Here is a 16,759-nt window from a genome sequence, read left to right as displayed (position 1 = left end):
TTTGAATCAATGCATGTTTTGATTTTGGCCTTCCGCAGATGAACAATTAAAACAAAATTTGCATTATTTTTTTGGCTAATTGGCTTTCTCATAGTTTTGATCGAATGATTTTGAGAAAAAAGGAGCGGGGGAGGAGGCCTAGTTGCCCTCAGATTTTTTGGTATCTTAAAAAGGCAACTAGAACTTTTAATTTTTTATGGATATTTTTATTAGTAAAAGATATACATAACCTATAAATTAGCCTACGTAACGAATTTCTGTATTATCATGTTTTTATTACGTATATGAGGGGGTTCACCCCCTCGTCAGTACCTCACTCTTTACGTTAAAGCTTAAATTTTGTCCCAATTTCTTAAGAATGACTCCTGAATCACAATAGCCGTAGAATAAATATTTAAAATTACTAAAAGCACTTTAGCGTAAAGAGCGGGGTATTAGGAGGAGGTGAGCCCATCATAGCCGTAATAATTTTTGTTCGTTTTAAGTTTTAATGCTTCTCCTTACTTTCAGTTGAAACAACTTTTTTATATTTATTTTTTCATTTTTTTAAAATACTGCTGGAAAATCCTGCGCTCCCTTCATGAAAATTTTCTTCGCCCATGACAAATTCCTGCAAGGAAAGTTTCCCAACATATCCCCCTCTTCTCAATCCCTCCCCCCTCAACCTAAAACCCCCCTGAAAACGTCTGTACACTTCCAAATAAACATTACTATATGTAAGCACTGGTCAACGTTTGTAACATGTAGCCCCTCTCACGGGGACAATGGGGGAGTAAGTCGTCCCCAAAGACATAGTTATAAGGTTCTTCGACTACGGTGAACAAAATGGATATCTCAGAATTTTGATCCGGTGACCTTGGGAAAATAATTGGCGTTGGACGGGGCCTAGGTGCCCTCCAATTTTTTGGGTCACTTAAAAAGGGCACTAGAACTTTTCATTTCCGTTAGAATGAGCCCTCTTGCAAGATTCTAGGATCACTTGGTCGATACGATCACCCTGGGAAAAAAAGAGACAAACAAATAAACACGCATCCTTGATCTGCCTTCTAGCAAAAAATACAAAATTCCACATTTTTTCAGATAGGAGCTTGAAACTTTTACAATAGAATTCTCTGATACGCTGAATCTGATGGTGTGATTTTCGTTAATATTCTACGATTTTTAGGGGTTGTTTCCCCCTATTTTCTAAAATAAGGCAAATTTTCTCAGGCTTGTAACTTTTGAAGGGTAAGACTAAACTTCATGAAACTTATATATTTAAAATCAGCATTAAAATGCGATTCTTTTGATGTAGCTATTGGTATAAAAATTCCATTTTTTGAACTTTGGTTACTATTAAGCCGGGTCGCTCCTTACTACAGTTCGTTACCACGAACTGTTTGATACAGGAAGAAATCGTTCCTTCCAAAATTTTCTCTATGACTTTCTCTATATTTTATAGTATTTCATGTGGGAAGAAATTTTCATGGAGGGATTTTCCGTAGAGGAAAGGTATTTTCCATAGAGGGGAGCCGGATTTAATTTTTCAGCTAGAATGGAATTGCCTGGGAGGAATTTTCGTGGCGGAGGAGTATTTTATATGGGAAGAAATTTCCATGGAGGGATTTTCCGTTGAGGAAAGGTATTTTCCATTGAGGGGAGCTGGATTTCCTAACATTATTTAAAAACGATCAGAAATTAAATATAAAAACAAGTTTTTTCGACTGGAAGTAAGGAGCAACATCAAAGCTTAAGACGAACAGAATTACTACGTATATGAGGGGGCTTGTTCTTTCAAATAGTCCTGCTCGGAAACCAAACTGATATTTAGTAAATACAAGAAGAAATCCTTCCTTCTAAAACTTTCTCTATGACTTTCTCTTTAATATTTTCCCTTGACGATGGTGACGAAAGCGCAGTAAAGCGTTAGTTATTTACCTTAGATTTATCTCCTTTATTATGTTATGGTATTACATGTGTCATTTCCAACATACTATTCAATTTACTTGAACAAATACACGGATTAATGATATGAAGAAGCGGCTGAAGAATTACACCTGTAACATTTTTTTTTTTTTAAGCAAAGTAGCAGAAAGTTCGATATGACCTAAAGAATTACAAAATTCAAATTCAAGTTTCAAATTCGGAATAACCTTTCGAAGTTCTTAAGAAAAAACTGTTGCTAAAAATATACTTAAGTATTTAAAGCTAGGGGACCTAAGGGAAGGATGATCAAGGTCTGTAGAAAAGTAGCAGAAAGTTGGATAGTTCGAAAGTTCGATAGCAGAAAGTCAGACCAACAGATGGTCTGATATTTTTAAAATAATTCATTTAAAAATAGTTTTTCAGAATAGAAATTAAAATCAATAATTACATGGAAAATATTTCTAATACGTGCTGCTACAGGTGAATAAAGGGATCCTAAAACGAACAAAAACTAAAAAAATTATTATGTCAAACTAACACGAACACTCTACAACATGAGTAGTGCTAACGCCCTCTAAAACCTCTAAAGGCGAGGGCGTTAATTATTGAAAACTTGAGTATTATTGGAAACGTTTTGTATTTCGAGCTTTGTGTTCTTATGGCACTTGGTATTTACCAAGTGACATATAGCGATAGCAAGTTCTGTCGGTCGTCTGTCGCTCTGTCTGTCTGTCTGTCTCGGTTTTGCTAGTTTAGGTACTTCCAGATAAGCTTGGACGATGAAATTTGGCAGGCATATCAGAGACCAGACTAGATTAAATTAGAAATAGTTATTTCCCGATCCGACCATCTGGGGGGGGGGGGTTGAGAGGGGGACGGTTAATCCGTAAAAATTAAAAAAAATGAGGCATTTTAACTTATGAATGGATGACCAGATCTTAATGAAAATTGATATTTAGAAGGATATTGTGTCTCAGAGCTCTCATTTTAAATCCCGACCGGATCCGGTGACATTAAGGGAATTGGAGGAAGAAACCTAAAATCTTGGAAAACGCTTAGAGTGGAGGGATTGGGATGAAACTTGGTGAGAAAATTAAGCACAAGTCCTATATACGTGATTAACATAACAGGAGTGGATCCACTCTCTTTTTGGGGGAGTGGGGGGGGGGTGATTATGAAGAATTAGAAAAAACTGAGGTATTTTTAACTTACGATGGAGTAATCGGATCGTAATAAAATTTCATATTTAGAAGGACCTCGTAACTTAGATGTCTTAATTTAAATCCCGACCAGATCCAGTGTCATTTGGAAGGAGTTTGGGAGGGGGGGAACCTGGAATCTTGAAAAACACTTGAGTGGAGGGATGAGGATGAAACTTGGTGGGAAGGATAATAACAAGTCCAAGATACTTGACTCACAAAACCGGACCGGATCCGCTCTTTGGGGGAGTGGGGGGGTGGGATCATTCGTAAATATTAGAAAAAAATGAGGTATTTATAACTTACGAACGGGTGATCAGATCTTATGACATTTGATATTTAGAAGGATCTTGTGCTTCAGAGCTCTTATTTTAAATCCCGACCAGATCCGGTGACATTGCGGGGAGTTGGAGGGGAAACTTGAAATCTTGGAAAACGTGAAAATTGAGGTATCTTTATCTTATGAATGGATAATCGGATCTTAATGAAACTTGATATAAAGATAGATTTTATGCCTCAGATGCTCCGTTTTCAATTCAAATCGGATCCAAGGACACAGGGGATTGGACGGGGGGAACATAAATCTTCAAAACTGGAAATCTTGGAAACCGTTAGAGTAGAGAGATCGGGATGAAACTTGATGGGAAGAATAAGCAGAAGTTCTAGATACGTGATTGACATAATTGGAATGAATCTGCTCTCTTTGGGGGGGTTGGGGGGATTTCCATGGTTTTGGCGAGTTAGGTGCTTCTGGACGTGCTATGACGATGAAAATTGGTAAGCGAGTCAGGGACCTGCAAAAATTGACTTGATAACAGTCATTTCCCCGATTTGACCATCTGGGGGCTGGAGGGAGAGGAAAAATTTTAAAAAATGAGGTATTTTCATCTTACGAATGGTTTATTGGATCTTGATGCAATTGGATATTTAGAAGGACCTCGTGTCTCAGAGCTTTTATTTTAGATTCGAACCGTATCCGGATATAATGGGGGAGTAGTAGGGGTTCTGGACGTGCTATGACGATGAAAATTGGTAAGCGAGTCAGGGACCTGCAAAAATTGACTTGATAACAGTCATTTCCCCGATTTGACCATCTGGGGGCTGGAGGGAGAGGAAAAATTTTAAAAAATGAGGTATTTTCATCTTACGAATGGTTTATTGGATCTTGATGCAATTGGATATTTAGAAGGACCTCGTGTCTCAGAGCTTTTATTTTAGATTCGAACCGTATCCGGATATAATGGGGGGAGTAGTAGGGGGAAACGGTAAATTTTGTAAAACACTTAGAATGGAGAGAGCGGGATGAAACTTGATGGGAAGAATAAGGATAAGTTCTAGATACATGATTGACATAACCGGGCTAAATCTTCTCTTTTTGGGGGAGATGGGGGGGGGTATTTATTCGGAAAAATTAGAAAAATTGAGGGATTTTTAACTTAAGAACGGGTGACCAGATCTCCATGAAATCTGATATGTAGAAGGAACTCTTGTCTCAGAGCTCTTATTTTAAATCCCGACCAGATCTGGTGACATTCGGGGGGAGTTTTAGTGGGAAACTAGAAGTCTTGGGAAACGCTTGGATTGGAGAGATCGGGATGAAACCTGGTGGGTAGAATAAGCAAATGTCGTAGATACATGATTGACGTAACCGGACTGTATCCACTCTCTTTGGGGGAGCTGGGGGGGCCCAGTGCTTTCGCGAGTTTGGTGCTTCTTGACGTGTTAGCACGATGAAAATTGGTAGGCAGGTCAGGGATCTGCACAAATCAGCTTGATTTCCCAGATTCGACTATCTGGGGGGGATAAAGGGAGAGGAGAAATTAGAAAAAATTAGGTATTTTTAAATTACGAGTGGGTGATCGATCTTAATGAATTTTGATAGTTAGAAGGACCTCGTGTCTCAGAGCTCTTATTTTAAATCCCGACCAACATTAATCCTCAGATTTTTCTTTTAAATCAATCTATTGATTCTTAGAATTTTGATAGAGCTCAAGCCATATGAGCTCTTGGCTCTTCTGTCCTCGTCACAAGTTCCAAATGAGTTCTTAGCTCTTATTTATCTGTCGTAATAGCAAAAACAACAGCAAAAAGAACAATATCTAAAGACTAAACAAGGTTACAAAGAAAAATGGCACAACTTCTCCCGTTCCCTTCCTGTCAAACCCTCCAAAACGACTTTAAGGTCATTTACAATTCATTGATGACGATATGTATCTTGGGCAGTGTGATTTCCATTTGTCAAAACGTAAACAACAAAATCAAAAAAGACAGAAAGCAATTTATAAAAAAAAACTGTTATAAACCGCATTTTACAAATGGAATAAAAAGGGGAAAATAAGTTTTTCGGTTCTAAGAATACTTTTGATGTACATACTTTAAACGTAATTTAAACGTGGTGCGTATTTTCAATCAGCTAATATTTGATACATAACTTTTCACAGCTCTTTATTTGAGTAAAATGCGCACCACATTTAAATTATGTATATCAAAAGTATATTTGTAGAACCGGAAAATTTGTTTTTTCCTTTTCTATTACATTTGTAAAACATGGTTTTTAAAGTTTTTTCTTATAAAGTATTTACTTAACTCTGTTTTTGTCTCACGTGCATAAAGCTAAATATTTAACTCTTTTTTTGCTCCTACATGAAAATAGCTTAAAGGCAAGAATGCTTGTCAAATGAATGCTTGAGAATGTTGTATATTAGAAATGCCCACATCCTAAGGGGCGAAGGTACGCTTGGGCTTCAATTTTTACCAATGCTTAAATTTTAGGATAATTAAGTATTTTGAGTTTCAAATATATCAGAATACTAAAATATTAGGTAAAACAAAGCTGTATACAGATTTTTTTTTAGCCAAATCGGATGAAAAGAAGGGGTCAAATTAAGCATCTCAAATTTTGGCGTCAGATGTACAGACAGAGAAAGCAAGTTAAGTCAAACGTAGCTAAAATCACCGTAATAATCGATATTACTAGAAAGAACTAATGAAAGCATGCAAATTGTTAATATGTAATGATAATAATTCCAAGAAATCTCGGAGATTTTCAATTTATTAAGGTTATAATTCTAAAAGAGAAAATATATTTTGTTTTCAATAAAGTGCAATTACGCTCTGGGCTTTAGAAGGTTTTGGGGGCGTTAGCCCTACTCCCGTTTGTGATACCTTTTGTTCGTTTTAGGTTTGACGTAATTATTTATTTTAATCTTAGTTTGTTTTAGGATTCATTTATTCACTTATAGTCGCATTTTTTTTATGGATGTTGCTATTATGCTACTCAGACATGAACGTTTCGATTGGACGAATGCTTCAGTTTTTATGACACTTGATATTTACCAAATGACATATAGCGATCGCAATTTCTGTCGGTCTGTCCCGGTTTTGCTAGTTTGGCCACTTCCAGATAAGCTAGGACGATGAACTTGACAGGCGTATCAGGGACCAGACCTAATAAAATCAGAAATAGTCGGTTCCCCGATTCGACCATCTGGGGGGAGTGGGGGGACGGTTAATTCGAAAAAATGAGGTATTTTTAACTTACAAAAGTGTGATCGGATCTTAATGAGATTTGATATTTAGAAGGATATCGTGTCTCAGAGCTCTCGTTTTAAATTCCGACGGGATCTGGTGACACTGGGTGGAGTTTGATGGGGAAACCTGAAATCTTAGAAAATTCTTAGAGTGGAGGGATCGGGATGACACTTGGTGATAAAAATGAGCACAATTACTAGATACGTGATTGACATAATCGAAACGGGTCCGTTCTCTTTGGGGGTGTTGGGAAGGGAGGGTTAATTCTGAAAAATCAGAAAAATGAGGTATTTTTAACTTACGAAGGACTGATCGGATCTTAGTGAAATTTGATATTTAGAAGGACCTTCTAACTCAGATCTGTTATTTTGAATCCCGACCGGATCCAGTGTCATTGGGGGGGGGGACCGGAAATCCTTGAAAACGCTTAGAGTGGAGAGATAACGATGAAACCTGGTGGTAAAAATAAGCACAGGTCCTAGATACATGGTTAATATAACCGTAACGGATCTGCTTTCTTTGGGGGAGTTGGTTAATTCGGAAAAATTAGACAAAATTACGTATTTTTAACTTACGAACAGGTGATCGTATCTTAATGAAATTTAATATTTAGAAGGATATCGTGTCTTAGGAATCTTATTTTGGATCCCAACTGGTCTGAAGACATTGGGGATGCTTGAGGGAGAAACCTGAAATCTTGGAAAACGCTTAGAGTGGAGGGATCGGGATGAAACTTGGTGAGAATAATGAGGTATCTTTAACTTACGAACGAGTGATCAGATCTTAATGAAATATGATATTTAGAAGGAATTTTTGCTCTTATTTTAAATCCCGACCAGATCCGGTGACACTGGGGGGGGGAGAATTGGAGGGAGAAACCGGAAGTTTTGGAAAACGTGAGAATTGAGATATCTTTATCTTACGAATGGGTGATCGGATATTAATGAAACTTGATATATGGAAAGATCTTACGTCTCAGATGCTCCACTTATAATTCGAAACGGACCCCGGGACAGAGGGGATTGGAAGGGGAAAACAGAAATCTTAGAAACCGAAAATCTTGGAACACGCTTAGAGTGGAGAGATCGGGATGAAATTTGATGGGAAGAATAAGTACAAGTTCTAAATACGAGATTGACATAACTGGACCGTATTCGCTGTCTTTGGGGGAGTTTGGGGGGGGGATTTCCAGTGCTTTGGCTAGTTCGGTGCTTCTGGAAGTGCTAGGACGATGAAAATGTGTAGGTGTGTTAGGGACCTGCACAAATTCCCTTGATAATATTCGTTTCCCCATTCGACCATCTGGGAGGCTGGAGGGAGCGGAAAAATTGGAAAAATTAGGTATATTTAACTTATGGATGGTCAATAGGATCTTAATAAACAAATTTGATATTTAGAAGGATTTTGTTTCTCAGAGCTCTTGTTTTAAATCCCGATCGTATCCGGTGATATTGGGGGGAGTTCTAGGGGGAAACGGGAAATCTTGGAGAATGCTTAAAGTGCAGAGATAGGGATGAAACTTGGTGGGAAGAATAATCACAAGTCCTAGATACGTGATTGACATATGCGGGCTGAATCTGATCTCTTTGGGGGAGTTGGGGGGATGTTAATTCGGAAAATTTTGAAAAAATTGAGCTATTTCTAACTTACGAACGGGTGACCAGATCTTAATTAAATTTGATATTTAGAAGAAACTCATGTCTCAGAGCTCTAATAATAAATCCCGATCGTATCCGGTGATATTGGGGGGAGTTGGAGGGGGAAACCGGAAATCCTGGAAAACGCTTAGAGTGAAAGATCGGGGTGAAACTTGGTGGGTAGAATAAGCAAATGTCGTAGTTAAGTGATCAACGTAACGGGACTGGATCCTCTCTTTTTTTTGGGGGGGGGGGTGGGTAGAGGGGTAAAGTGCTTTAGCGAGTTCGGTACTTCTTGGCGTGCTAGGACGAAGAAAATCAAAAGGCGTGCCAGGGACCTGCACAAATTGACTTGATAAAGTCGTTTTCCCGGATTCGACCATCTAGGATGCTGAAGGAAGAGGAAAAATTAGAAAAATGAGGTATTTTTTACTTTAAAATGGGTGATCGAATCTTAAGAAATTTTGATTTAGAAGGACCTCGTGTCTCAGAGCTCTTATTTTAAGTCCCGACCGGCATTAAGCCTCTGAATCTCCATTTAAATCAGTCTATTGATTCTCAGATTTTTTTTTTTTTTTTTTTTTTTTTTTTTGCAGCTCGACAGTTCAGGGGATTGTTTAGTATTTTATGCTTTTCGGGGTGAATACAATACCCAGAAAATGTTTTTTTTTTTTTTTTTTTTTTTTTTTTTATCGGAGAGCTTGCACGGTTTTGGTTATATTGCAGCAGGCTCCCGACTACGCTCAGCAGATGAAATCACTGAGTATTTTTTTATATATCCCCATAAAAAGTCATTATTCAGGTGGGGTAAGATAATTCATCGGATAGTCTGTTCTGTTATTAGCAGCTCTGGTTCGTATTTTTTCTAAGTTATTTAATCGAATTTTCACACTTTAATGTTTGCAAGTTTGCAACAAAGAAAATTGAACCTGAACACCTTATAATTTAGCAGTGAAAAGTTTGCTTGGGTTCTAATTTTTAGTTCTCAGCTTGTAGGTTATTTTTATACTTTTTATTAGTGGAAATAATTGGTAATGTAAAGCCTTTTTTCTGCTACTATATCTTGCATATATTAATAGTCCTTATGAAAAATTTGCTGCTAGCATGTTGACGGCGTTGCTAATGTTGGCTAGCAAATGTTTGTTAGCTTGGATTCGGAGAAAGGCGTGATTTTGTGTAAAAATTTGAAATAAACCCTCAAAATTTGCATATGCAAAGATTTTAAAAGAGAACATGAAGGCACAAAACATGCGTTAAAATAAATTAAAATTTTGAAAGGCAACAATCCTTATTCAAACACAGGAGTTTGGTGAGTTTTTCTTCTTCCCTTTGAATGTCTTGGATTTTTTTTTTTGGGAGGGGGATACAAAAGAATATTTTCTTTTTTTAATTTTTTAAAATTAAAAAAATTTTTTTGGGGTGCTTAATTTTTTTTAATGCATCAAAGATTTGTTTGTGTTCATTTTTGTTACAGTTTATAGAAGTAGGACAAACATTTCGGGGGGGGGGTCAAACCTCCGGCCCCCCTCCCCTCTCTCCTGGTTAATGCTTAGTGGATAATGCTAATGCTCTCAAACTTAGTTTCATTATCCATATTGAATAGGTCATTCCGAAATAACACAAACGTATAAGAATGTTGTAAAGGCTTTTATATCTTCGGAATGTCATGAGATTATTTAGACCTCAAATTGATATTAGGCTCATTGCTCATGGTGCTTGTACATTCTGTTATAGAAAATTGAGACACCTCAAAAAGATACCATATGTCTCATTAAAGTGGGCTTCTTTACTATAAGGCGTTTTTTTTAAATAGAAGGTAGCATTTCACATTCACTATATGACTCTTTTTTGCGCCTTTCTGCTTTGAGAAGATTGACTTGTTAAGTGGCTAATAACAAAATGAAAATTCCAAGTCCTTTTAGCTCTTTTCGTCCTACTTATTCATTTATTCTTCCTTGGAACTGAAAGTCTACTGAGGTATATACAAATTTTTGCCCAACTACAATGAAAATAACTTCCTTCAAATCACTGAAAACAGGTTTGGAGAGCTTAACACGAACGTAAAAGAACTCCCTTCCAATTTTTGTTGATGATTCGAAAATAATTTATGAGACCACACTGCTTTTCCATTTACAGAATTTAAGAGAGAAAAGATGGGTATAACTTCAATAAAAAGAAGCAATAACTTTCAATAAAAAAATATCTGAATATACCGGCTCCACGTCCAGCCTTTATCAACGAAAAAAAGTTAAAGTTAAATTAAACGCAACATGTAAAGAAAAAGACAGACAAAACAAACACAAGACAACAAAGAAAAAACACACAGGAAAACAAATAAATAGAATTCATATCTTAATAACCTCCAGAATACTGCAATCACTGTAAATAGCCTAAATAATCACGCATAAATTTTCTCTGGCAGACCAGATTGTCTCTCGTATAATTTCAGTTTGTCAATGATTGGCAATTGATTGCCAAACTGAAATTATACGAGAGGCAATCTGGTGTACCAGAGAATCTTTTATTATTTCTGTGTGGTTACTTAGGCTGTTTACAGTGATTACACTATTTTGGAGGTTACTAAGATGTCTGATTGCCAAACTGAAATTATATAAGAGACAAATTGGTGTACTGAGACAACATTTTGTCATTTCTGTTCGCTTATTTAGGCTGTTTACAGTGATTGCATTATTTTTGAAGTTATTAAGACATGCGTTTTATATTTTAGTTTTTTTTTGTCATTTTCTTTATATGTTGCGTTTAATTTAATTTTACTTTTTTTCCTGTTGATAAAGGCTCCCAGACATGGGGTCGAAATATTTATATTTTTATTATTTAAAGTTTGCTTTGTTTTTATTTTGTCCTACTGTATTTTTTAAATTTTACCTGCTTTTTTTCTTAACTTCTTTTGATGGTTAGAAAGGGGGAAGTGGGCTTCTTTGAACCATTTCCCCGCTTTAAATATAGCTACAAATAATAAGCTATTTAATTATTTTTGTGAGATATGGGCTGAAATTAATGTCATTGTCATTCATCTCAATAATAATATAATTATATCATTTAACTACCCAAAGTCCTAACGGTCATCTTCCACTTTGAGACCAAATACAGTATTGATAAACTATTATCTGTTCTCTCCAATAAATTGGACATTGATCATTATATTTTCTGCAGTTTATTATAAATAAAGGTGCAATCCATGGTATCCACGGCTTTTTCATGAGAATTCGAAGTCACATAGGTATCAGTGGGGATCACTTACATAATGAAATGGTAAAATCTGTTTTCCCGCATGATAATACCAGCGGCCGCTGGTATATACCCTGAAGAAGAGTTCCCTCGCATCAAAATTTTTCGTTGGGTGAGATTGCTATCCAATAGTAGGGGTTCCTCATTTCCACTGTGGCAGGTGGGCAGTGTAGCCAATGAAACTGTTTAACGCTGCCAATTCCAAGGCAGCATATGTTCATCATACCATTAGAAGCTGAATCGGCACGGCAGATTTGCTTCAAGTCCCGTAAGCTACTGTTTTCAACCAAAGAGCAGTAGAGCAAAATTTTCTGAAAAGTGAAGAAGTGGAAAAATTCGAACTTAACTTTAAGTTTGTTATTTTTTCAAGCCAAGTAGAAACTCAAGTTGTGAACACTGTGAAAGCATTCAGTAAATGGAAATCGTGTATTAAATTTAATTTTTCTCTTTCAGCTACTCTTGGTGCATTGGCGCTTGGTGCTGCTATTGGTTGGTCATCACCAGCAAGTCCTCAATTGGCTGAACCCCCCTTGAGTCTTTCTTCAAGTGACATATCCCTTATTGGCTCAATTATTAATATTGGTGCTTTGATTGGTGCGGTTGGAGGTGGTATTGTGATCAACAAAATTGGAAGAAAAGCAACAGCCATATATGTTTCACCAATTTTTGCTCTTGGATTTTTGTTAGTCGGATTTGGAAATAACGTTCCGATGATCCTTGCTGGACGTTTACTCTGTGGCCTTGGGGGTGGAACAACAAGTGTGGCAGCCCCAGTTTACGTTGGAGAAATTGCCACATCTAATCGAAGAGGGCTCCTAGGCTCTGGATTTCAGCTTATGGTTGTGACTGGTATACTTCTTGGATATTTTGTAGGAGCCTTTGTAACATGGTGGTGGCTATCAATTATTTCTGGATTCATCCCCTTGATGTTTATGATAGCAATGATGTTTGTACCTGAAAGTCCTGTCTATTTAATTTCAAAGAATGACGAAAATGGTGCCAAAAAAGCTCTTCAGTGGCTACGCGGCGCGCATTATGGCATTGGCACTGAACTAGAAGAAATAAAACACTCGATAGCAGAACAAAACGCGCGGTCTATTACATTCCGTGATCTATTTGAATCATCCGTACTGAAACCTTTTCTTATCTGTGTTGCTCTCATGTTCTTTCAGCAGTTTAGCGGTATTAATGCAGCTCTGTTTAATTTAAATATAATATTTTCCGCCTCTGGAGGCGACATGGACAGTAACACCCAGTCTTGCATTGTAGGTATTGTTCAAGTTGCAGCAACGGTTGTCTCCTCTGTTCTAGTAGACCGTGCAGGTCGTAAAATTTTACTTATATCTAGTGCTTTTGTAATGGCAGTTTGCCTTGTAGCTCTTGGTGTATTCTTCTATTTTCAGGAAAATGATCCTGCCCTAGCCGCAAATCTGGGATGGCTTCCTCTAGTTTCTCTTATAATTTATATTATATTCTTCTCTTTTGGTTTTGGCCCATTACCTTGGGCTTTAATGGGGGAGCTTCTACCTGGACATGTTAAGGGGTTGGCAAGCTCACTTGTTTCTGGTTTTAATTGGGGCCTGGCTTTTATTATTACTTTAGTTTTCGATATGTTAGTAAGTGCTATTCAGATGTATGGTGTGTTTTGGCTTTTTGCTGGCTTCACTGTTTTAGCCGGTTTCTTTGTGCTTTTTCTTGTACCTGAAACAAAAGGAAAGTCTTTGGATGAGATTCAACGACTATTTAGTTAAATTTAGTAAAATTGTAAATATGTCTGAATCTGGAAAAGAAACCTTGATTTACAAAGCAAAGCATTTCACTCTTAATTCAAGCTCAAATTCTGGTCGAAGAATACAAAAGGTTAAAAAAGAATAAAAGTCATGAAAAGCCCTGTGCAGAAAATAGCCTATCCAGGAATATTTCTATATAATTCTTTTTTACTTGTCTAATTCGCTTTTTAAAAAGATTGAACTCGTTATGTCAAATGTTTGGTTTTCCCGAGTATTAAACAGGAATTTTTAAGATCCTAATTAGTCACCATCTAGTTGCCAGTATTTCATTTATATTGTTAGAATGCAACTGTTGCTAGTTTTTATCAATTAATCAATGGATTTGTTACATTAATAAAACTTTGAATACAGAACTTCGTTCTGTGTGTATTTTAGTTAAAAAAAAAAAAAAAAATAAAGATTCTATTTTAAAAGTTTTGAAAACGCTTTTGTAATTTTTGAGACTACCTGTAAAGATTATCCTTAATTTGGTTTTATTGTAAATATATAACTGCAGTACCATATTTTAAAGTCCAAGTTAAGCTTGTCATTTGTTAATACTTTATTTTAGTTTTGTGTTCATGGTTTCTTTTGTTGGTCGTACCTGCTATGAAAAGTCAATAATTAATAAAATAGTAGCTCAAATGACAAATTAAATATTTTAAACTGGCCACTGCGAAAAGGATGACAGTCCACACATTTTAAAATACTGAAATAGCCGTTTTTCTAATTTTTCAATTCGTACAGGGTTCTGGTGGATTTCATATTTGAATTTTGGATCGTTGCTTCACTACAATAACTACAATTATTAGCAATTTGATAAGTTTAACTAAGCCCCACATGCATTGTTTTGCCCAGAAAGTGTAAAATTCAAACAATGATTTATTTTTACTCATTTTTTTTTGGTATAAGTTTTATTTTTCAGTAATGCTAAAAATAAAACAGAAAATTTATCAGTGAAAGTATTACAGTTAAATAAAGTGTCTGTATTTTTGCTTTAAAAGTAGAGTCAGTAAAAAAAAATATGGAACTTACATAGTTTTTCAGTAAATTATTAATAATAACTTCGAGCTGAAATTTGACAAAATACTAATAACAAGGTGTATAGTTAATAATAATAAAGTTTTAGATAATAGATAATAATTTTTTTTTTGTCTTGCCTATTTTAGCTGTAAAACAGTTTAGTTTTTTTAATTCTCTGAAACATGTGACTATGTAATGTTTTCTTTTTCATTTCATTCTGTTATTTGCCCTGTAGAAAACAAGGGTGATCAATTTTTTTCCTTCTCATACGAAGGCCTGATTTCCTTCAGCTGGGGTATTTCAAGAGGCATTATACGATATGTCTGTAAAACACTGATTCCTTGCATGCATTCTTGATTTTTTCATCTTCTATAAGTTTGTTCAATCTGTTTTCCGTGTCCTAACTGACTCTAAAGGTATTTACAAGCTGTTGTTTTTTCTCAAAACATATAACATCCCCTTTCATCAGTCACAGAAATAGTTATAAAAATAGGACTACTATTTTAAAACTGTTGTTGTTGTTTCCCTGAAGCCAAATCTTTTTTGGGATAAACAGCACCTCCTTATTAACAATAAAATAAATAAAATGAAACTCCTTTTATGGTTTTTATTCATGTAGTTGTTCTACCTTGGCTTTCATTTGGTAATCTGTTTTGAAAAAGTTGGGACCAGCTTCGGAAGGAATTAGTATAACCTCTTCCAGAAACTGAGCTGGGAAATTCGCTTTTCGCGTATTTCCATCACCTTGAAAATGATTTTAGGGGTCTAATATCCACCTATTCCTGACTCCTAAAGCATGCCGGGGGCTGAATTGATGGCATAAAAAGAATTTAAATCTGAAATTCTAATTTCCTTAGTTGCTCATTCGTATCCCTTCACATGCTCAGATGAGTGGTTGCTTCTAAAATAATCAATAAGTATGTCGTTACTATATAAACAGAAAAATTTGGCTGAATTTTTTTAGGTCGATTACTGCAAGGTAAATTTTTCTAAGATAGTTAAGTTAAATATAACAAAGTATGAATATATGCAACTTTGAAAACAACAGTATAGCAAGCATGAGACAAAAATCTTTAATCTAACTTTGTGTTTTGAATTTTGGGTCACTTCCTAACACTTGGAATGGAAAAGTTTATATAAATGGTACAAAATGTGTTTTTAAACACAAAAAATGTTGAGTAGAAAGCTCATACCACGCATGCTTTCTATTTTTCAGATATATCAGTGAAATTTCATAAATGTAAAAAAAACTTATATCAGCCTTAAATTAGAAACGATTATTTAGATGTGTCTCATATTGAACTGGTGGCAAACTTAGCGTTTTTTCTAAGGAAGTTTTCTTAGCTTATGCGAGTGAACAACAGACTCACTGGATGTCTAGAAAATGTTTTCTGTCATTTGCCGAAAGTAGCCAAAAATAGGTACATTGCCCTTTTGTAGTTCCCTTTGTATAAAATTTGTTGACTTAGGGATATAGCATGATGGGTTTGAACGGGGGGTTTTCATTAATCTAAGGATGTTTATGTATTATTATTACATGTTATTATTATTCAGTTTCTTGTCAGAATATTTTTTGTCCGATTCTACCTTTGATCGAATTTATAGGCACTATTTCATTTTCTTTTTGTAAGAAACACTGGAAAAATCATCCGAAAAAAATGGTGTAAAACTTGAAACTTTGCATAGACTGTTATCTGAACTCTACCAAGGCTCGCTCTTACTTGTATATCTACTAAGATAAATTGCTATATTCTCTTCAGTGTACTTGTGTATATATTTTGTATGATAGATTATGAAACTCAAGATGTTTAGTTGAGATTTTGAGGTTGAATTTCTTTGAGTTAATTTTTTTACCTAATAAATGATATATTTGTTTGCATATGTCCTGATTTTCCAATTCTTTAAAAATGAACATTAGTTGAAACGCGCAATAGGCCATATAGCTCGCACCGGCGCGAATTATAACATAGTTTAACTTCTCTAGGATACTGCTATAACAATTTTGTGAAGTATTGGCCACCGCTTAAGATAGATAACACGTGTTTTTCAAAAAATTACCTTCAGAAGCCCATTTGGACCAAATTTGTATTTCGGAGTAAAATAAAACAGGACAATAGCATCAAAAAAGAAATAGAAACAACCATACACTTGATACATACATATATATATATATATATATATATATATATATATATATATATATATATATATATATATATATATATATATATATATATATATATATATATATGGGCCGTAATATTTCGAAAATTAAAACAAATAAAATTAGTCACGTCATATAAGAAATTAAAAAGGTCATTAAAAATAAAAAAGGGGGAGAAAAGCGAACTTATACAAATAAAAAAGAAGTAAATTAGTTTGATGCTTTTTTAATTTTTCTGTAATATAAGGGACACAAGTTTTTCCATATCTTGAAGTCAAACAG

At 35.3% G+C, this 16,759-nt stretch overlaps 1 protein-coding gene across 8 annotated transcripts in view; it reads left to right on the top strand.

Moving 5' to 3' along the window:
- Positions 1-16,192, top strand: part of LOC136025067 (facilitated trehalose transporter Tret1-like) — an 80,725-nt gene extending 64,533 nt beyond the window's left edge. For all 8 annotated transcript variants that reach the window (XM_065700760.1, XM_065700758.1, XM_065700759.1 and 5 more), the window contains one exon: positions 11,975-16,192. In XM_065700760.1, the coding sequence (XP_065556832.1) occupies positions 11,975-13,272 (1,298 nt within the window). In that variant the 3' untranslated portion in view covers positions 13,273-16,192. The remainder of the gene's footprint in view (positions 1-11,974) is intronic.
- Positions 16,193-16,759: the final 567 nt, after the last annotated feature.

Source organism: Artemia franciscana, chromosome 3, assembly GCF_032884065.1.
Source record: "Artemia franciscana chromosome 3, ASM3288406v1, whole genome shotgun sequence".
NCBI lineage: Eukaryota > Metazoa > Arthropoda > Branchiopoda > Anostraca > Artemiidae > Artemia > Artemia franciscana.
Note: the sequence above shows the minus strand (reverse complement) of the source record. Positions and strands in the feature narration are given on the sequence as shown.